Source organism: Prunus mume, linkage group LG2 (genome assembly GCF_029339155.1).
Source record: "Prunus mume cultivar Tortuosa linkage group LG2, ASM2933915v1, whole genome shotgun sequence".
NCBI lineage: Eukaryota > Viridiplantae > Streptophyta > Magnoliopsida > Rosales > Rosaceae > Prunus > Prunus mume.
In genome coordinates this window covers 30,481,889-30,503,477 of record NC_142699.1, presented here as the reverse complement: position 1 = coordinate 30,503,477, position 21,589 = coordinate 30,481,889, and the positions used below count along the sequence as shown (strand labels likewise).

Here is a 21,589-nt window from a genome sequence, read left to right as displayed (position 1 = left end):
AGAAAAAGGAAGTGGGGCCCAACGTTCATAACGCGTCAAAAAGACGGATCGTAACGTGAGACGGTTTTTAAAAAGTTGGAAGGTACTTTGAGACGTTTGTAAACACAGGTGGTAATCTGAAATAAGTTTGAAAGCACAATGGGCATGTACATAATTAAGCCATAATGATTTGTACACTTGCATAGCCTAGTCCCTTTGGAGTGACCAACTTTTTTCATGAGACAAATGAGTAGACAACATGTCACCTAAATTGTTATAATACAATTTTGCCTATTTCATTTACACACTCACTTGAAGATGCCAGGCAAGCAAAAAAGGGACTAACAGAAATTATCCACTTATCCCAAATGCCTCCAAAACATTCATCTTCCCCTTTAATGAATTTAATCTCATCAACGCCAATGGGGGAAACCATGAAATTGGGAAGGCAAGCATAGCATCTACAAATGGCAAATCTAATCAAAATGCTTATACACTTAAATCCGTCAAAATCCAATATGGAAACTACAGCAAGATACAACCCTTCCGAAATTCAACTATTGTCAAAAGTCACTACCACAACAAATATGAAGATACTGCATTATATCAGTACAACTCAGATTTCCCCCAGATAGATCTGTTTATCACTACCGCAAGATCCAATAATGGGTTCAGTGGGATGGAATACAGACTCATTGACAGATCCAGTGTGGCCAGGAAGCATATACAAGATGCGTCGAGAAGTAGTATCCCAAACATAAACCATCCGATCAGAACTTCCCGCCGTGACCTTGCTTCCATCAGGGGACCAGCTACATTTCAACAAGTTCTTTTCAAAATTGTGCTGGTGCCCTTCCATTATCTTCACGCAACGATTCTGTGGTGCATATGGGCGCATATCCCAAATGCAGAGCTTGCAGTCCATTCCATTAGTCAGAAGATAAGAGCCATCAGGACTCAATGCCATACCTGTTATCATATCTTGATGGCCTTGAAGTGTCATCATTACTTCAGCCTTGCGCAAATCCCAAACTTTAATATCATTGTCAATGCCTCCGGTAAAGATTTTATCTGATGCATCAGAGAAACTGACAGCTGTAATTTGATATTTATCGGGAAATGTTTGGATGGCACCCCTCAGACGCATATCCCATAGTTTGGCAGTTCCATCATCAGATCCACTGACAATAAGAGGTGGTCCCCTTCGAGCAGGATGGCAAGAATTCACAAATGATGAGTGTTCTGCCATCTTTTTTATTCTTTTCCCTGTTTCAACATCCCATGCCCCCACAGTCTTGTCTGGACTTGCTGATATTATCTGAGACCCATCAGTTGTCCAGTGAAGATCCAATACAGCATTCTTGTGCCCCTTCAAAACCATAAAGTTCTTGCATTCCCCATGAACATTCCATAAGAAAATTTCTTTGTCATGAGACCCAGATGCAACAACTGTTCCAGCAGGATTAAATTTCATTGTGTATATAGCACTCTGATGACCTGTCAACAACATGATTGGCGATTCCAAACTGGAAGTCCTTTGTTTTCCATTTGGCCCAGGTGCCGGGCGAGCAATATGCGTAGACAACTCCATTGGCCTTGGACCAACTACGGACAAAGCAGTTTCACCCTCACTTGGAGCAAATTGCATCATTGCCTCTGTTTGGTATTTCAATAGCAAACGATTTATTTTCTATGAGTTCAAATCCTGCAATACAAATGAAATGAATAAGCAAATTTGTCATAGCATAAATGACTAAAGACAACAGAAATGACGGCAGGTACTGATAGACTAACACCAGACAACATTATAAAACTCAAGTCACATAATAATCTAAACCACTGCATGTACTGATAGACACGAGTAAAGACGGAAACTACCCTCGTCTACTCACTTCTTTTGCTTTTACTGTCTTTCATTGATGAAGAGGTCGTATGCAGTTTTCCTATCCAAAGCATACAGGTTATGCACAATGGAGCGTATAGCTCGTTTTATAATAATCCAAACCATGTGTTTTCAAAGAAGAACTAGGATTAACTTTTGAAAAGAGAAAAGGCAAATGACCTGTTGTGAACCAGGTTTATGCAGAAAGTGAAAAAAGACAAATGAAGCTTGAAAAATCTGACATTCTCTTCAGAAAACTGAAGCCTTCTTTCATTTCCATGATTCAACTACAACGACAGGTTATAGAATTTGTAAACTGAGTTTTGAAGATCTTATTTATCAACGGAAAAAAAAAACAAAAAAAGGAATTGCTTCTGTTGTATTCCAACTTCAGGTTATAAGGTATAAACTTTTACGCTTGGGTTTCATACTGGTCTAGGTATCAGTGAAAGTATATATCTGAAGAAGTTGTTGTTGCAAAGATGTGATATTTGCAATGGAGAAATAGGTGTTGGTGGGACTTTTAGAAGAATCAACTATTTGCCTCCAATTCGGTGCAAAAACTTCCTCCACGAGAAAAGCACAATAGAAAGAGAGAAAATATTGCCCCTCTTTTTCCTACACAACCCCATTCCATAAGCCAGGGGAAAAGGATAATCATCTACCAGATTGAAGCAACTACTCAACCATCACTAACTTCATTATGACCAAGATATAGGAAAAATGCATCAATCCATTTAGTCATAAAATTCACAGGAGCTCAAACATAGCCATAAATAAACCAAATTAGTTAAAACAAAGTCTGGGTGAACACAGTAAATAAAAGGCAGGGCAGCACAACACACACTAAATTACTGGATGCCATGAGCTAAAGCTTAATCTAGATTGCGAAAGTGGCTACATTTGACTTTTAAATATCACTCCACAATTTGGAACAAGTGCCCCTTTAACAAAACTGGATTTAGAAGTTGGTACCAAACCAAATTGAAACTACTTGGTTTGCTTTTATTTTATTTTTTTTAAACCATCCCAAGTTTACACATTGAAAACTCAAAACGGATTCAACCAAAAATACAAAATACAAATAGAAACCTTTTGAAACTTGGAAGAAAAAAAAATAGAAGCCTTAAGAAAATAAAGGTGCTAAAAGAAAATAATACAAAAAGCAACACCGAAGGATTGGTAGTTACATTGACAACACAAGATACATATATGCATCATATGGATATATACACAGAGATGGCTTCTTCTAATGAGAATCCTTTTAGCAGGACCGAGGACTTTCGAACTGTGCCTCTAGCTCTTCTAAAGAGTTTTAAAATTGACCAAGACACAGAAGTTTAGAGCTTAGGGTATAGGTTCTACCACTAGGACTTTGAGCTATCCCCAAACCTAAGAGTTTAAACCTAAGCACTAAACGGCTTCTACAATCTAAAACCATCAACCCATTGATGGAAAATGGCAAAATATTCACATATATATGTCTCTGTGTCTCTGTGTGTGTGTCAATGTTACAATCCTAGGTAAAAAACCTGGTAAAGAATCTTACAATGTACTCAACTTTTTCCCCTGAGCTCACTGAGACAGAGGGATTCTCAAATGTCAGTACAAACACTAAGTTATAGCATCCCCACTTAGTAACCACTCTGCTAGTTCACGCAAATCCGGAGAAGTTATCCCGGACAGTCCCATTTTCTATCCCAATACTCTTTTTTTTTCCTTTTCTACGAACTATCTCATAAACAAAATGTACCATGAATTCAACAGAAGAAGCCTACAAGTCTATCCAACCTTCCCCATCTAAAAATTCAAACCCAATTAACAAACTAATAGATATTGATGTCAAATATATGGCCATTTCACATCATTCAAGGCACAATACAGAAACCAAAATCCATGTAAGCCCATAATGTGGAGTATTAAAGTTAGCACAAGCCCATTAGAGTAGAGCTATAAGAACAACATAACAAACCCTAGTTTCTTGTTAATTCCTCTTTGCAACAGTTATGTGAAAGCATAACAGATTTTCCCCCAATTATCCCTAGTTTCTTATTATAGTTTATGAGGGAAGCCTTTACAGAGCTCAGTTAGGAACTTAGGGCACAGGGTTTTGCACAAAGCACCTCACAGAATGAGAGAGAGAGAGAGAGAGAGAGAGAGAGAACCTGGTAGAGCTGTATCTGATAAACCCTAGAGGCTTCTTCTTCTTCCTATTAGCAGAGCTCGATCTGTCCTGAAACTATTCGAATTGCATCCGACATAATGGCAACGTCGTCGTTTTCTTCTCTTAATATACCACTGTTTAATCCACCATACGACTGTACTGTACGTTTCGAACGGTTTACGGCTCATTGGGCTCAAGTGTCGCCCAAGCCCAAATCAAATTTAGAGTTTTCAAATCCAACGGCCTATATTAATTGTATTCAATCTCAAAGGCTAAAAATCAAATCCAACAGCTGATTCTAAAATATAAGGAATATTTTTTTCAATATTACTCAATATATATCAACTCTGCCTAAATTGACGGATCCAATTTAATCTGCTTAAATTGACCAATCTAATCCAATTTTAGCCAATTTTGATCGGTTTAGATAGTTAGGTGAATATGATCGAATCTTTAAATCAAACAATCAACATGATTGGATTAGTTGACGAATTTGCTTGTGTCCAATTGATTTAATGTTTTTTTTCTCTTCTTATATGCATTTGGAGTTGAATATATTATGAACAATTTAAGTCAATTTAAGTCATTTGATGCAACAACATCTAATACACCATAGAATCAAAACACTTTCCCTTAGCATTTAACATCTATTTTTCATTTGCATCTACCAAAATGTGTGATTCAATTAGATTTGACGAGAATTTGTTCATATTCCAATATTCTTAATCCATTAAACTGATCCTGCAAATCTAAGCTCCAATACAAGCTCTTGTTTGTGAGTAATTTTTGGGTGTTCCGGGTACACCACGTGGTGGTGTACCATCCAATAGATGGAAGACATATGGAATATTTGCAATGTAGCCCGTCATATGTTATAAAAAGAAATGCAGTAAGTTAAACAATAATTCCACATGTCCTATGTTTATTAGATGATACATCAGCCACGTGATGTACCCGGAATAGACAATAATTCTGTCCTATGTTTATTGGATGGTACACCAATCACGTGGTGTTCTCGGAACAAATAAAAATTTCTCCTTGTTTGGAAAGAAGAGGCAAATAAAGCATGTAATTCTCATGTGTTACAACTTCAATATTCCCGAATCCCCTAATTGCCTCTCTTCTTTCTCTTATCTTTAATCAATTTGCTCTCATCAAACAAACTGCACAGCCCTGTCTTGCCTGCCATGAGTCACAGCCTCATCAGGGATGTACTTGCCCCAAAACCAGTGTGCCTTCCAAACTCTGTTCATCTCTTCAATGGGCACGTTCTTTGTCTCAGGCAGGAAGAATGTGATGAAAATGGTCATAATGACCACAAAGCCAGCAAAGAAGAAGAAGAGGCCAAACTTCATGTGGCAAAGCATGTTAAGGAAGACTTGGGCAATGATGAAAGTGAACAGCATGTTCACCGAGACGTTGATGGCTTGTCCGGCGGATCGGATCTCCAGAGGACAGATCTCACTGGGCACCAGCCACCCCAATGGCCCCCAAGACCATGCAAAGGCTGCTACATATGCACAGATCAAGAACAAGATCCAATTGGCTTCACCTTTTGAAAATGCTCCTTCTCCACTCACACCAAACTTCATGCCTATCATAACTCCAACAGCAATCTGCAATGTATGAGTAAATGTTAGTGCAAATTCTTTTGTTTTTTCTTTCACACCAGTGATATTGGGGGAGGTGGGATTCAAACACAGGACTTCAGGTGCATGGATAACTGCTCTTAACCACTTAAGCTACAAGCCTCTGTGCAATCTATGTCCTTTGATGAGAAATTTTTTATATTAGTTTCATTGAATTGGGCATATGGAATTAAATACCTGGCAGATGAGCATTTGCACACCACCTTGAAGGAATAAGACTCTTCTTCCAAACCTGTCGACTGTGAAAATGGACACTAAGGTAGCAACCACATTAACGCTGCCGGTGATGACAGTGGACATGAGGGAAGCTTCATTTCCAAACCCCAACGTCATGAAAAGAACAGGTGCATAAAACATAATCACATTGATGCCGGTGAGCTGCTGGAAGAACGGAACAAGAAGGCAAATGACAAGCTGAGGCCTATATCTTGGTTGTGTGATGTTGCTCCATTGGTTCTCCACTCTTTTTGCAACCTCAGTAGCATCAAGAAGGTCTTGGAATTCCTCATCGACGTCATCGGTGCCACGAATCTTTTTCAACATTTTCTTGGCCTTCTCAGGGTGACCTCTTTCTAGGATGGAATTTGGAGTGTCGGGAAGAAAGATTGCAGCAACAGTCAAGATCAAGGAAGGGACGGCTGCAAGAGCCAAAGAGACTCTCCAGCCATATCCACCCTTGATCTTGGCAGTGCCGAAGTTAACAAGACCTGCCACTAGAATGCCAATGGTAATGGCCATTTGAAACCCCATGTTCAGTGCTCCTCGAATCTTTGTTGGAGCCATTTCCGCTAGATAAACAGGAACAGACTACAAACCAAATGGAGAGTACAAATTAATTATCTAGCTAGCTACCTCTAAACTTCAAGTAGTGTAGATAGATTATATTTTCACATCACATTGGCGAACTACAGTATATGGTAGATGGGGTCCTATTATCACATAAATTTTTATGTTGTGTTGATAATCAACACATCACCTGCCACATAATGCGGTAAACCAATATGATCTAAAAATGTGATGTCTCTTAAGACCTGTACGTTTAATTCTTTAATCAAATGTGTAAGCGAGATATATAGAGAGCTATAAAGAAAATTAATTAAAGACAGAAGATTTTTTGTATACCTGATTAGCAAATCCAACACCAATACCAAGCAGCAGGCGACCAATAATTAAGAGCACAATGTTATTGGCAACACCATTCAGGACAGAGCCAATAAGAAAAACAAGGCCAGCCACAAACATGGAGATCTTTCGTCCAAATTTCCTAGTTACTGATGAAGCAAAGAAGGAAGCCACCAATGCTGCAATGTAGAGGCAAGAGGTGAACAACGTGAGGAGTTCGCTATCGAATTTGCAGTACTGGTTTTGATCAGCAGACTCATTCTTCATTTTGTGGAACACAGAGGGGAAGAACTTGCTCAAGAACGACTCCATTGAAGTCACTCCTCCTGCATAGAGAAAACTTGTTTCAATGTAATCTCAATTCTCTTGTTTATTTTTTCTTCTTTGATACAAGCGATATTAAGGGAGAGGGGATTCGAACACAGAACTTCAGGTGCAGAGTAACTGCTCTTAATCTCTTGAGATACGTACAAACCCCTTGCAATGTAATCTCAATTCTCTTAAACATAGAGAAAAAAACACAATTAATTGATGTGTTTGTGTGTTTCTGAAATGGTGTTCCAATTACCTGAGATTCCAAGATCATATCCGAAGAGGAGACCTCCCATGGCAGCTGCCATACAAGTGAAGAGCACAAAGATGGTGACACCTCCTTCATAGCTCCTTCCTCCGCCCTCCCCGACGAAACCACCTCCTCCTGCCATCACTCTTCAAAGTTTTCAAGTCTATAACCTCTTTGAAGTTTAAGCAAACCCACTCTCAAGAAGAAGAGAAAGATACTGTAAAGTTTATAAAGGCGCCAAAGGGTAGCAAGATTGCCTGCCTAAACAAACTTACCTAATAATCCTACAATTATTTTCTAGATTGTGAAATTCTTTCCTTCCTTGTTATACATGCCATATTTATGTCCGAATGGTTGAACCTGTGAGGATAAGGATCACGGCAAATTCTTGTTTTTGGATTAGAACAAGATTAAGTACTTGATTTTTATTTAAACCATTTTAATGTTTTGGTACTCTAAATTTGGCAATCTGATGAATAGGATTACAAATTATTTCGTATGGATAGAATTTTGAATGGTGAAATCTTGACCGTTAATTATTTGATTTAACATCCAACTATTTGATTGTTATTGTGAAAAAGTTTGAGGTTTTGACAGGGTTTTAGCTTGACTCAGCTTTCTATATCAGAATTCTGGTTAATTATATGGTTAAAGATATGTTCATATAATATTCAAATTTACAGTATGGTTTTTCATGGCAATGCCTGTCAGAGTTTGACTAACAATAATCACACATTGCCAAATTTAGAGCTCCAAACAGCACGACTGGTTTGATATCAGCAACTACTTATCTCAATCTAATCGAAACAAGAATTTTATCTACTGTTATATCCTAACATATCCAACCATTCATACCTAAATATGGCAGCTTCACAAGAATTTAGTCCAGAGTTGTTGAAACAACCGGGCAGGTTGTTGCATTTTGGGGCCTTTATATGCTTGAACATTCTGGGATTTGAAATGTAATTAAGGAACAAAGATAGGATCAAAAGATTTATACCTTTGTTTCTTCTTATTGATAGTGGATATCAAAGATTTTTGACAAAATCATTTGGCTAAGTATATTTAAACTTCAAAGAACTTTCAGACTGCAAGATTTTGTAGAGCAATGGCTGGAGGAGGTTTTGTAGGCGGAGGCAGAGGGAGGAGCTATGAAGGCGGTGTCACTGTCTTTGTGGTATTCACCTGTCTCGCTGCAGCCATGGGAGGTCTCCTCTTCGGATACGATCTTGGAATCTCGGGTAATTTGGAACACCATTTCATACACACAACAATTAATTGTGTTTTTTTCTCTATGTTTAAAAGAATTGAGATTACATTAAAACAAGTACTAAACAACTTTTCTCCATATGCAGGAGGAGTGACCTCAATGGAGTCGTTCTTGAGCAAGTTCTTCCCATCTGTGTACCATAAAATGAAGAATGAGTCTGGTGGTCAAAACCAGTACTGCAAATTTGATAGCCAACTCCTCACGTTGTTCACGTCTTGCCTCTACATTGCAGCATTGGTGGCTTCCTTCTTTGCTTCATCAGTAACTAGGAAATTTGGTAGAAAAATCTCCATGTTTGTGGCTGGCCTTGTTTTTCTTATGGGCTCTGTCCTAAATGGTGTTGCCAATAACATTGTACTCTTAATTATTGGTCGCCTGCTGCTTGGTATTGGTGTTGGATTTGCTAATCAGGTATACATATCTTCATCTACCGTATAATGTGGTTTGCTAATGTGATCTCTCTAGCATTAACTCGATTTATAGAGCTAACTGGCTAATTAATTTATAATCACCATGTTGTTCGCAGTCTGTTCCTGTTTATCTAGCGGAAATGGCTCCAACAAAGATTAGAGGAGCGCTCAACATGGGGTTCCAAATGGCAATCACCATTGGCATTCTAGTGGCAGGTCTTGTTAACTTCGGCACTGCCAAGATCAAGGGTGGATATGGCTGGAGAATCTCTTTGGCTCTTGCAGCCGTCCCTTCTTTGATGATGACCCTTGCCGCAGTGTTTCTGCCTGACACTCCAAATTCCATCCTAGAAAGAGGTCACCCTGAGAAGGCCAAGAAAATGTTACAAAAGATTCGTGGCACCGACAACGTCGATGAGGAATTCCAAGACCTTCTTAATGCTACTGAGGTTGCAAACAGAGTTGAGAACCAATGGATCAACATCACACAACCAAGATATAGGCCTCAACTTATCATTTGCTTTCTCGTTCCATTCTTTCAGCAGCTCACGGGCATCAATGTGATCATGTTTTATGCACCTGTGCTTTTCATGACGTTGGGTTTTGGAAATGAAGCTTCCCTCATGTCCTCTGTCATCACTGGCGGTGTTAACGTGGTTGCTACCTTAGTGTCCATTTTCACAGTCGATAAGTTTGGAAGAAGAATCTTATTCCTTCAAGGTGGTGTGCAAATGATCATCTGTCAGGTACTTAATTACATGGTCAATTGAATGAAACTAATTTCTTTTAATTAAAACTTGATTTCTAAAGGGCATTTTTCTAACTAAACTTGCACTACACACATTGTAGATTGCTGTCGGAGTGATGATAGGCAAGGAGTTTGGTGTGAGTGGAGAAGGATCATTTTCAAAAGGTGAAGCCAACTGGATCTTGTTCTTTGTATGTGCATATGTAGCAGCCTTTGCATGGTCTTGGGGGCCATTGGGATGGCTAGTACCCAGTGAGATCTGTCCTCTGGAGATCCGATCCGCCGGACAAGCCATCAACGTCTCAGTGAACATGTTGTTCACTTTTCTCATCGGCCAAGTGTTTCTCACCATGCTTTGCCACTTGAAGTTTGGTCTCTTCTTCTTCTTTGCTGGCTTTGTGGTCATTATGACCATCTTCATCACATTCTTCCTGCCTGAGACAAAGAACGTGCCCATTGAAGAGATGAACAGAGTTTGGAAGGCACACTGGTTTTGGGGCAAGTACATCCCTGATGAGGCTGTGACTCATGGCAGGCAAGACAGGGCTGTGTAGTTTGATGTCCTACTCATTTTCTTGCTTGTAAAACCAATAAAATTATACTATTGATTTGCCTCTTCCTATTCAAACATAAATTATCCTTGTACTTTAGCATTTTCATTATCATCAACGATTGTACTAATGCACGACGACAAAGATATATCTTCAATTACCTCTTTGGTTACCAACTAACTTATTAGTCTAGTCATTTATTTTTTTCCCAATGTTATGTCCCAAGCTCGAATCTTCCCTCCCCATTTATCAAAATCAAAAGATAACTTGTTAGGTTTTATTTATGAAAAATAGCTTTCAATATATATATATATATATATATATATATATATTATATTGACACTCCAAAAAAATCATCTTGCACTGCTCCTTCTTTATAAAAACATAAGCGCGAGTGCATAATGACTTTTATAGAGCGTCAATAACAGCTCCCAAAGTAATTATTAAAAATAACTTATTTACTAAACGATATTTGACGAGAACCAAATAAAATAAAGGAATGGCTATATTCATGCATAATGTCTGGTACTCTGTTTCCATAGTGATGAACAATACCTATGACATTATCTGGCATTTATAAATTATTTCTATTTAGTCCATAATTTTCTCTACACCACATTTGGTTTCATTTCTTGATTACATTCTAGTGTTCATTTTGACAACCAAAATACTATCTTTTACATTTACGTGCTCCATGAAGCATACTCCAGTCCAGATGAGGAGTAAATCAACAGAGCTAGTCTAATGATAATTTTCGGAAATTTACAGCTCAAATTATACAATTGAATGCCAAGTATAATACACTAAAAATAAAAAATAAAAACAAATGGGAAGGGAGTATTGATATTACACACAAGTTGAAGCTGATGGAATTGGCACCTCTGCTTATCCAAATGGAAGTGCAACTATGCAACTGATACTGACTCCAATAAAGCATCCACATACTCTTTCAGCTTCACTTTTGTAATTGCTCCTTCTCTCCTACTTTCTGGAACTTCCTGTCCATTCGTAAAGAGAATCAAAGCTGGCAACCCATAAACTTTGTACTCTTCAATCAGTTTTGGGTTTGCATCATGATCAATCTTAACAACTGTTAACCTGTCTCTGTATTCCTGAGTACAACAAATAAACTCATATATCAGATCATTTGTATAGATTGGATAACAATCCAAGGCAAATTGACAGCATAAATAATTTGAAAGATGCAACTTGTCCTCCCATTTCTTCAAGACATTTTTCCAAACCTTGTTTCAAAATGATCATACATTTCTTCGATTGTGGCACCATCCGAGCCATTTCTGTGAGTCCTCGAACTGGAGTGATGCCGGAAAGATTTTTTATACAAACATTGTGTGTGTGTGTGTGTTTTTTGTTCATAACAAGAAGTAAAAACAAGCATATCTGGGAGAGAGACAGAGAGAGATGAAGTGCTATCCAAAACTATTAAACAAAAATTGGGTTTCTGGACTCTTAAACAAAGCAGGGGACCTTTAGCCTATAGTTTACACTTTTGTTTTCTTTTGGTAAGATAGTTTAACTTCAACTCTAATTCCTACAAAAACAAGTAGTACAAGAGCTCTCATTTCCCAAATCAATAAAAGTCTACCCAACGCCAACCACCACACTGTGTTATGTTAACTTGTGTAGATGCCATATGTCATTACCCATTTCCAGAGTTCAACAGATTTTGATCATACCCATTAAATTTCTTAAGCAAAATTCCATTCCTTTCTTGTATTCTTTCTCTTGAAACTCAAAATAAATGTAATTACTTCTTTCTATATTCTCAATTTCTCAAATACTCAAACTTTTCCCCATTTTCATAATTTCCCTTCAAAGTCCACTGCTTAGAAACAATGAACATGCTCCAAAAAGGCAACAATAGTAAATAGAAACACATATATGTATAGGTTCAGGTTGTCAAATAAATAAATAAAATCCCATGTAATGTTTAGATACATAGAATAGACAGGGAGAAAGAGAGAGAGGAACCTGAGCGACCCATTCCATAGCAGGAGAGATTAAGCGGCAAGGACCACACCAATTGGCGACGAACTCGACGAGAACCGGACGGTCCGAGTTCAGAACGGTATCCTGGAACTGGGTTTCGTTAATTTGCTGAATACCACCACCGGAAGCAACTGTAAACTTAGGAACCGTACGAGCAGAAGAAGAAGAATTACGAAGACCCAGTTGCCTTCTCTGGCTTCCAGAGCTGTAGAAGAAGCCGGAGAAGAGCTTCTTCGATGAGAGCGCGAGAGCAGAAGTGGTTGGCGAGTAAGAGTTTGAAGTAACTGTACGGACTGGAGGGAGTGGTGGTATGAATAGTAATGCGGAATTGGAGACGATGGTGTCCATGTTTTGTAATGAGATAGAGGGAGAGAGGAAAAGCAGCATTTTGACGAGTCTTCTGAGTTTTTGAGTGAACGAAAATGCAATGCTCACTTGGCGTGGAAGCCTATTGGCCACGAAATACCAAATCTGTTGTATATCATAAGTTGTGCTCAATTTTATCATTTGTCCTCTTTTATAATAATAGGGTTAATTACATAAAACCCAAACAATTATAGGGTCACTTTCAAGTTCATACCCATTTGTAAGTCAAATTTTTTAAATGATAGAAATTATAGGGAAAAACGAATTCTTATTTTAAAATAAAATAATCGAGCGGGCTGAGCAGACTTAATAACAAAGACGTCCCTCTTGGTGTGAATGTGTGTGGCGTGCCAGTACCACAGACAGAAATGGCCGTGAGTACAAGTGAGTGATGCTTGGCGATGTGGATGTGACTTCTTCACGGATGATTTTGCCCGAGATAGGAATAGATTATTGACCGTACATTGAGCTCGGTAGCTTGGTGGTGGCACTAGGCTCGGTAGCTCAATGGTTTCAGATAGCTTAAGAAATACAGGCATCCCAAGAAATCTGGATGGATGGGGTGGTGCTCAAGAAATAACTTAAGAAAACGGGTATCTTAAGAACTTTTTGTTAATATATTGAATGAACGATCAAAGATTAAAAACTATGAACTACATGATAAAAGGGTAAAAGGTGCATTTGAGCAATCATCGAGCTTGATTTGTTTGATTGGTGTTAGACCTTCGTTTCATCAATCTTTCAGCTATTTATAGACTTTGTATTACTTTTAGCCGAGACAATAATTATGGTCGTGCTCTCACAAACATCCAATCAATTCTCATAACTTTCATCTTATGCTTTCACTCGCGATTGATCAATCTGAACAGTAGAAAGGTGACCTTCGACTGCTTTCTGATAGCTTGGGTGGTGGAACTCTGACATGAGCTTGGTCTCTGGACCTCGCTCTCTCAGTGAGGAAGTAAGATTCTGGCTCTTACTGTTTGCTCCCTCAATGAAGCAAATGATTCCTCGGTCTATTTGTGTGGTTAGCTTGTCTCGTTCAAAATGTTTGCTTTCTTGGTGAGGCAAACTTTCCCTTACTTTGAAAGGTTCGGCTGCTTCCGTCATTCAAACTACTCGTACGGGTTTGAAAGTCTTTTCAGGCCCAAAGCATTCTTCTTTCTCCAGTTTCCGCCATCTTTAAAGGCCCATAGGCGAAAAAATCAAAGTCTAAACAAGATGCTAAATTTGAAGTTTGATGAAACTTTGAATCTATTGATCTTTTTATTTAAAAGTTTTTTACGCTAACACCCGTGAGGTTTTTCGTGTTTAAAGTGATTTTTGTTGAAATTGAACAGAAACAAACCATTCATTCTAAACAAAGTGATTTTTGTTTAAATTCAGACCCTTTATTCATGACGCAACCCAAACCGTCATCAATTAACAAAAATAAATAAATAAAGAAGCACCGAACAGACTTGAGAAGACGCCCATACGAATGAAGTCCGAATTAAACCCAGCAGAAACAAAGAAAGAAAGTGAGAACAGAGCAGAGACGAAGATGGAAGTAGATGGAGATGACAAGAGAGACCCCCCCGTGGGCTCTCCAACCAATTCTCAGAAAACTGGTAATTCTCTTCATCTCCTTTCTCCTCGTCTTATTTTCCCTCCATTCTGCTCGCGCTTTCCTTTCCCTTTCCATGTTTTCTCACCAACCAAACAGAACCCAGACAGGGATTTCTTGATTTCTTTGTTTTCATATTATTTTATTTGGGGCTAATATGTTGTGATTTCTATATTCGATTAAATAACTTAGAATACTGTGTGATTGTTTGTTGTTCATATTTTGTAAGCTTTTTGAATGCTAAGGTATATTATTGTATTAAAACCCTTATATTAATTGCACTCAGAGCAAAAGTAAAGTTTTTTTTTCTAAACGTCATAATGATCAGAGTCTTGGGACTGTTTAATATGTTGTATTCTCCTTGTATTCAATTTATTGGAACGAATTTCATATTGGCAATGAATGGTATCCATTTTACTTGGTATATTCGACATGTACAATCAAATGAGAAAGGATGTCTTGTGATAAGTTGCAATTGAAAATCATTTCTTTTGTCCGGCATTGCTTGTAGATATTTGAAGCTCCAGCTAAGTACTGTTATATAGCAATGGAGTAATTCTTTGAAGTTTTGAATGTAACCCATGTTGATATGTTCTGTATTTCAGTTTCTGATGACGATGAAATAGACTACTCCGTCAAACCCGAGTTCTATGATTCAGATATTGATGACAAAGATGAGTTGTGGGTTCAAACGAAAAGGAAAGGTCGTACTTCTGATGCTGTGCTTAGTTGTCCATCTTGTTTCACCACACTATGCCTGGAGTGTCAAAGGTATACTGTATATGCATTGGTTATGAATGTCAGTACTTTTTTTAATAAGAATGTCAGCATGGTTAGTGGTATCATCCGTTCCCATCCCTGAAAGCATCTTTATGGCATGCCTTTTCCTTTTCTTGCTGCTGTAGTTAGGAAGGCTCGAATGCTCTATCTCTTTTTATTTTTCATATCTCTTTGCGTAAGTCTGATTCCTGAATGTAGCATTGGTTGGAATGGGTCCTTGATGGGATAATAATGATTTTACAGTACACTCTCAATCTTGTACTGGTATTTTAAGCTTTAAAAAGCAGTTTTCATATGAGTTCATAGGATCCTAGGTAAGTTATGATTTAGTTCGATAATTAACAAAGTGGACAATAAGAGTAGGAAAGGTATCAGGGATAGAAGTTACACTAGTTTGCATTACCAGGAGAAAGGAAAAAAATTAATTAATTAATTTCTCTAACTTGCCATTGGCTCGTTATCAATGAGAATGAATTTTATTTTTCTTGAGTATAGAAAATATTCTAGGTTTTCTTCTCAAACTTTCTCTGCAAGATAGGTAAAATTTGAAGGGAAAGTGGGCTCATAGGTATTAGTTACCAAAATGAATTTCTTCTCTTTATTTTCCTTTTGTTCACAATGAAATATTTCAAATTTTCTTCTTTTCTCTATTTTCTCTAGTTGAAAGCAAACCAAACATGGGGATAGCTAAGAAAACAAGCTCAGTTTAACAATTTGGAGGGGGAATATGTGAATGACTACTTAAACCCTTTTATAACAGTTATCTTGTTGAAAATTCCACTACAAAATTATATTTTCTTTTGGTGATTTGTGTTTTCTTTCTTTATAACAAAAGAGAAAAGCAAGCCCCTAAAGGCACTGAGAATGAAAGCCAGACCAGCTAATGAACTTTTGAGTAGCTGTCACAGTTTAATTTGCAGCATTCTGTCCAGTCTAATCAGGGTTTTGTAATCTCCCCATTCTGGTTAAGGTTTTGTTAGTCTGCTCTGAACTGCTTATGAAAGTTTAGGTTGTTGCAGTCTTACATTTTAAAAAGGAAATTTCTATAGGAGCTAAGTTCCTCTAATATCCTTTAGAACATTCGGTACCTTTTACCTTGTGAATCATAAACTGATCTTGGGGTGCAACTCAAATCAGCACAAACTTTATCTCCAAGTTAAGAAGCATACATAGTCATAATTGTTCATGGTGATGATGTGTATGTTTCTGAAAAAGAATCCTTTTCCGTATGGATGGATGGAGTTTTTGGTATCTTTTTTATAGAGAAGATTGATATTTTGAGCAAAAAATAGTGTCCCATTGTCTTGTTTCAGAAATTTGGACTTAACTAATATTTTTCCAAGAGCGGGTAACGTGTATGGTGTTATCAAGTTTCTTGTTGTAGTAGAACTGAGTAGGCTGGTATTAATTTCCTTATTCATATTGAGGTGCTTATGTAAAGCTGATGGAGGCAGGCAATAATTAGATTATTTTAGTGGTTTTTGAAGTACTATGAGGTGATAGTTAATTATGATACCAAAAGTTGTGATCATGTTGTGGTAGTGATAAAGTTGGCATGTAGTGGTAGTAAAATTAGGGATGAAAAAGTAAATATATGTATACATACAAGCATTTTTCAATGTACAAAAAATAAAATAAAAAGTAATTGTACAACTAGCAGAGGGGCTTGTGAAATCATCTTCCCAATTCACGCAATTGGAGGCATACTAAACTTCTATGTATTGCATTCGGTAGCTGCAGAATGTTTTGTTTCCAATGGTGACTTAATTTTTTTTGTTATGGGTGAGATGTACTTATGATGTAATCATGTATATCTTTAAATGGTATCTGAGCTTGATTTCTTCTTCTTTTTCGGTTATATCTGAGCTTGATTTCTTGCAGGCATGAAAAGTATGTGACCCAATACAGAGCAGTGTTTGTTGTTAACTGCAAGACTGGAAGTGATCAAGTGTTTCATCAAAAAGAAGGAAGACCTAGAAAGGGCAAAGTAGGGAGAGAATCTTCTGAGAGCAAAGCAATTCCTGCAGGTAACCAAACCTTCAAGCAAGTCTGCTGCTTACTTTGCTCAACAGAGGTAGGTGTAATTGATGAAGAAGAAGTCTATCATTTCTTCAATGTTCTTCCCAGCGAGTCTTGACCTGCTAAGTTTCCTTAATCAATGCATTGTACGTTTTCTTTTCTCGTTACATTAGAATGGATCAAACACTTGACCTATCCTAGTTTTAACCTCTCTCTACCCTCCCGCGCCACTTGAGGTAACCGCAAAAGCTTATGCAGTGTAGGTTTTAATTAAACGAATTGTGCTTCTGCTTATTTGCAAGGGGTGCTACTGTTGATGTGTTCCACTTTCTATTTTGCCCATTCCGACAATCAAATCTCTTGTTTCAAAATCATTTTTGCGTATAATCTTTTGGGCCCAAAGTACAAATGGGCCCATAAGCATTAATCTTTCAACAAAATAAGAAAAGAGAATCATGAAACGAAATAAAATGTAGAAAAATTGGGCAATGTGCTCTCATCAGACATGCGACATGCTATGTTATTTGACTGTCAATTATAAATCACGTTTTAACAATAATCTACTCTATCGATGGAACAAATTAATATGGCCACACTTATCTTTACATATTTTGTGCAACTAGAAAGAATCCAAGACAAGTTTCATCAAAGCTAATAGATTGTAACTTGACCTGGAGGGGCGTTGATTAGTGCATAAACCTTTCCGCAAATGACATCATTGAATTCACAACCATCATGCTTTTGAAAAGTTTTTTTATTTTGTGAAAAAGGAAAAAAGTTGAACCAATAATTTAATGAAGAGTCTAGAAGTGTGGCACATTATGGTTGGCTCCTCTCTAGAAAATTTTCTTTGTGCTGGTGACCTTTTGAATCTTTCTGTTCGAAATTAAAGACTGCATAATTTAGTAGAAAAGAGCCTTGACTTGCATGTTAGATATCTCAAGTTCAATTCCATGGTATTATAGTTGTGTGTGTGTGAAATTCTTTCTTGTAATTTAAACTAATGCTTGTACTGAAAAGAAAGAACTGCATAATAATAATATCCTTTTTTAAAATTAAACTAAAAAAAAAAAAATTTGTTCAAGCTTTTTCAGAAGTCGTTTTCCATGAAATAAATAATTCCAAAAATGGTTGAGATGGGCTCCAGCTGTTTGATTGTTGGACAATTTGGAGCCTCATGTCATTTGTGGCCCTTTGTTTCTTTTTAAAACAGCTAAAAATATATTTAAATTTATTATTATAATTTATGGATTTTCAGGTCCTGTCATCAGTCTCCTGACTGGTGAATCCAGATAAGGTCAACTAGAGTCTGCTCACATGCATGACCTATTTTGAGACGCCTTTTACAGTTTTTGCTTCCACTTTTGTGGGGAAAAATCTCGTTTTATTCCTTTTTCAAATGAACAACTTCACTTCAATGTTACGGAAAACCAGATTAATCATCAAATCAAATCAGAAAAAGGGTAAAGATACGTATTTTATTTTATATGTTAGAAATATTTTCTTGGCCGATTGTCCATAATTATTCTAAACAATTGACCTCGGTTGCAGAAATAACTACTCTACATAAGAGTGTATAACCGTCGAAAAAGAGTCAAACATGAACTTAATTTGGATTTTGACTCTAGAGTGCATGAATGGCATAGTCTAAAAAAATTTACCCCAACGGAGATGAGTCAAATAGAGGACCCAAAATTAACTTAGGAGTCAACCATATGGTCCATATATAACCCAAAATATCCTATTTGGATGTTCCCTGTCCGTGTACATATATATGCAATAGTTTGGTTGGGGTCATTTTGAAATTTCTCCACAAACTGAGATACAAAATTATGATCAGTAGATGGAGACCCGTCAGGGAATATCACATGCATGATGAGTTTGCTGTTCTTGGATCATTTGGTCTGGGCCCATATAATTAATGGTTCATCATCTTCCATCGTCAATCAAATTAGCTATATGTACGCACTTGATTAGTTACTTAATTACGAAAACTAAACACAATCAAGTGTGCATGTGCACAAATGAATTCACTTCTCTCAAGTTCTATTTTGGGAGGCTTGTCACCATATAGAGTTACCTTTTCTACTGTCTGGCTTAGTTATATGCAGCCATGAATTTATGTCAAGATGTATCGTACATATATGTTGCGTGTGCAATGTGATGAAAGTTATTAAAGTAAAAAAAAAAAAAAAAAACTAGAGTACGAGAGACAAATAGTATGGCTAATGTGGGAGCATACACTTTAAATTTAAAGAGATGTTAGGTCTAAATGGGAAAGTTCTTACATTGTATGTGGACTTACTTAATTTCATGATATTGTATTTGAAGCAGTCGTTCGAATATGATCTACAATTAAAACAAGTTCTTGTTAATACGTAACTACCTGTTGACTTTCGTTTTCTTTGTTGTACCGGAAGAAATAAAACTCTTTGCATATCTTAATCTTAGTTCATTACCCCACCATCCTTTACCACTTGAGCTAACCTCAATGGCTCTATTATTCTTTGTTTTAAATCTATTATTAAAATTGTTTTAAGTACTAAGGTGGTGTAACATTTTCATATTGTTTATACATGATTAACAAAAAAACAAAAAAGATCTTCTAATAATATAAAATAAAGGGTATATATACAATTTCATTACCATTGCAGATCTTAAGCATTTCATGATCTCATGCAAATTTTGCTGTTTTTTTCTTTCTATCCAAAAATGGCGGGAACAACACCAAAAAGAGAGGGAAAAATAAAGAGGCGGGAAGGAGAGAAATAAGAAATCATGCTCGACGTCCATTTCTTCGACAAACAACAAGATATTTACACGATACTTTTATAATTAATCAATATACTCAAAATTAATGAGTCGAACATGAGACCTCCTTCAACCAACTGGAAATAAATATCATTAAACCAAAGGCTAGTCGGTTGCTCGAAGTCCTCCTTTGTTTTTATGTTTTATTTATTTATTTATGTTGTTTTGTTTATAATTTCACTTGTAAATAAAATTCAACCAAGCAAAGTGCAAGAAAGATATCGTTGAAATTAGGTTATTGCCCATTGGGGAGGGCCACCCCATACCAAATATAAACAAACACAAAACCCCAAATTCCAGGAACATGTGTTTTTGAAAACTTTTATTTTTAATTTTTTATAATCATTAATTCTTGCATAAATAATAAACTAATAAGATCATGATCTGATCAACCACAACTACTATCATGGGCTTAGAGAGGAATGTTCCATCATTCATACGTCAAAATTCGATTTAATTAAAATTATCAAAACCCCAATTGGGGATTATATAATAATGACCAGTATAATAATATTATAATGTAGTGGTTAGACAAAAAGATATAATTAGGGCATAATTAATCATAATAATTGAGGATTAATTAATCAAAAGCAGCACATGAACGCGTTATTAGGATACGGAATATATGCCCTCGTGTGTGCGATAGTGGTTTGTTTTTTTTGTTTTTTGTTTTAATAATAAAAAAAAAAAATCTTTTGTTCTGTACTTTTACATTGTGGAAAGTTAGAAACCGTGTTACGGGCGTCTTTGTTGTGGGGCAAAATAATCCAAGACCTTCGGATTGGTCAAAAAATATTAATAAAAAAATACACTGCCACTTACGAGGAAGAAAATAGTACTAGTGCTATTAATCTATCCAAATCCAAATCATTTACACAGCTATGTGCGGCTATGCGAGTGTGTAAAGGAGATCCAACTCGTGAAAAGAATGAGAAAACTGGTGAACTGACTTTATCCACATTTACGTATACAGAGTTAATTAATAAATTAGTCATAATTTTGATAATAATATCTAGTCTGATTAAAAATAATCTTGACTTACAAATCAAAGGTCTCAAGTTCCAATCCTCACGGTATCATAATTTGTGAGTGTGTGAGAAATCTCATTTCAAGAAACTCGTATCTGCAATAGGAATATCACTTTTGCTATCTCTACTAATAATGCAATGACACATAAGATAATTTTTTCACATTTTATTATATTATTAGTTAGGGATAGCAAAATAATCTTATTTCCGTTATAGATAAGTTTTCTTTGATAGTTTAGACTATAATTTGTACTTTAAAAAAAAGTCACAAGTTTTAAATTATTTAAGTTTGAGGCCCACATGGGCCCATGTAAATAATAAATCTGGGTAGATAGTGCCAACTGGTGTTCTGCTGCCAAGCCAGCTGCCATACAACGTACAACTGAGTTGGTTTTTTTGAGGGGGGTTGAAATCTGGCAGAATCGTAACATCACAGAATTCTGGGAGGTTTTCTTAAAATTGCTCGTTTATTTTATTTTCCTTTTTAATGTTTCATCTGAGAGACTCCTGATCATTTTGGTTTGCTGCAGATTTTGGACTTTGGAGCTTTTTACTTTTTCTTGCGATTTGAGATTAGATCTAGGTTTTATGAAATTTGTGAGTGAGTGTTTTTAGGGTTTAGGGTTTTGATG

General features: G+C 36.7%; 4 protein-coding genes and 1 pseudogene across 4 annotated transcripts; 2 read left to right on the top strand and 3 right to left on the bottom strand.

Moving 5' to 3' along the window:
• Window positions 1-456: 456 nt before the first annotated feature.
• On the bottom strand, window positions 457-4,142 carry LOC103323618 (Transducin/WD40 repeat-like superfamily protein). Its single transcript, XM_008225619.2, has 2 exons — window positions 4,027-4,142; window positions 457-1,684 (listed from the first exon to the last, which is right to left on the bottom strand). Exon 2 carries the CDS (start codon window positions 1,628-1,630, stop codon window positions 596-598), a length of 1,035 nt encoding a protein of 344 aa, XP_008223841.2. The 5' UTR covers window positions 1,631-1,684; window positions 4,027-4,142; the 3' UTR covers window positions 457-595.
• A 903-nt stretch (window positions 4,143-5,045) lies between these two features.
• Window positions 5,046-7,500, bottom strand: LOC103323616 (sugar transport protein 10-like). The gene is made up of 4 exons (XM_008225618.2): window positions 7,365-7,500; window positions 6,797-7,122; window positions 5,852-6,481; window positions 5,046-5,641 (listed from the first exon to the last, which is right to left on the bottom strand). Exons 1-4 carry the CDS (start codon window positions 7,498-7,500, stop codon window positions 5,180-5,182), a joined length of 1,554 nt encoding a protein of 517 aa, XP_008223840.2. The 3' UTR covers window positions 5,046-5,179.
• An 881-nt stretch (window positions 7,501-8,381) lies between these two features.
• Window positions 8,382-10,340, top strand: LOC103323687 (sugar transport protein 10 pseudogene; annotated as a pseudogene).
• A 599-nt stretch (window positions 10,341-10,939) lies between these two features.
• Window positions 10,940-12,795, bottom strand: THX (thioredoxin X). Its single transcript, XM_008225617.3, has 2 exons — window positions 12,330-12,795; window positions 10,940-11,449 (listed from the first exon to the last, which is right to left on the bottom strand). The coding sequence occupies exons 1-2, from the start codon at window positions 12,732-12,734 to the stop codon at window positions 11,243-11,245; spliced, it is 612 nt and encodes a 203-aa protein (XP_008223839.1). The 5' UTR covers window positions 12,735-12,795; the 3' UTR covers window positions 10,940-11,242.
• A 1,154-nt stretch (window positions 12,796-13,949) lies between these two features.
• On the top strand, window positions 13,950-17,492 carry LOC103323614 (E2F-associated phosphoprotein). The gene is made up of 3 exons (XM_008225615.2): window positions 13,950-14,323; window positions 14,925-15,090; window positions 16,981-17,492. Exons 1-3 carry the CDS (start codon window positions 14,194-14,196, stop codon window positions 17,234-17,236), a joined length of 552 nt encoding a protein of 183 aa, XP_008223837.2. The 5' UTR covers window positions 13,950-14,193; the 3' UTR covers window positions 17,237-17,492.
• Window positions 17,493-21,589: the final 4,097 nt, after the last annotated feature.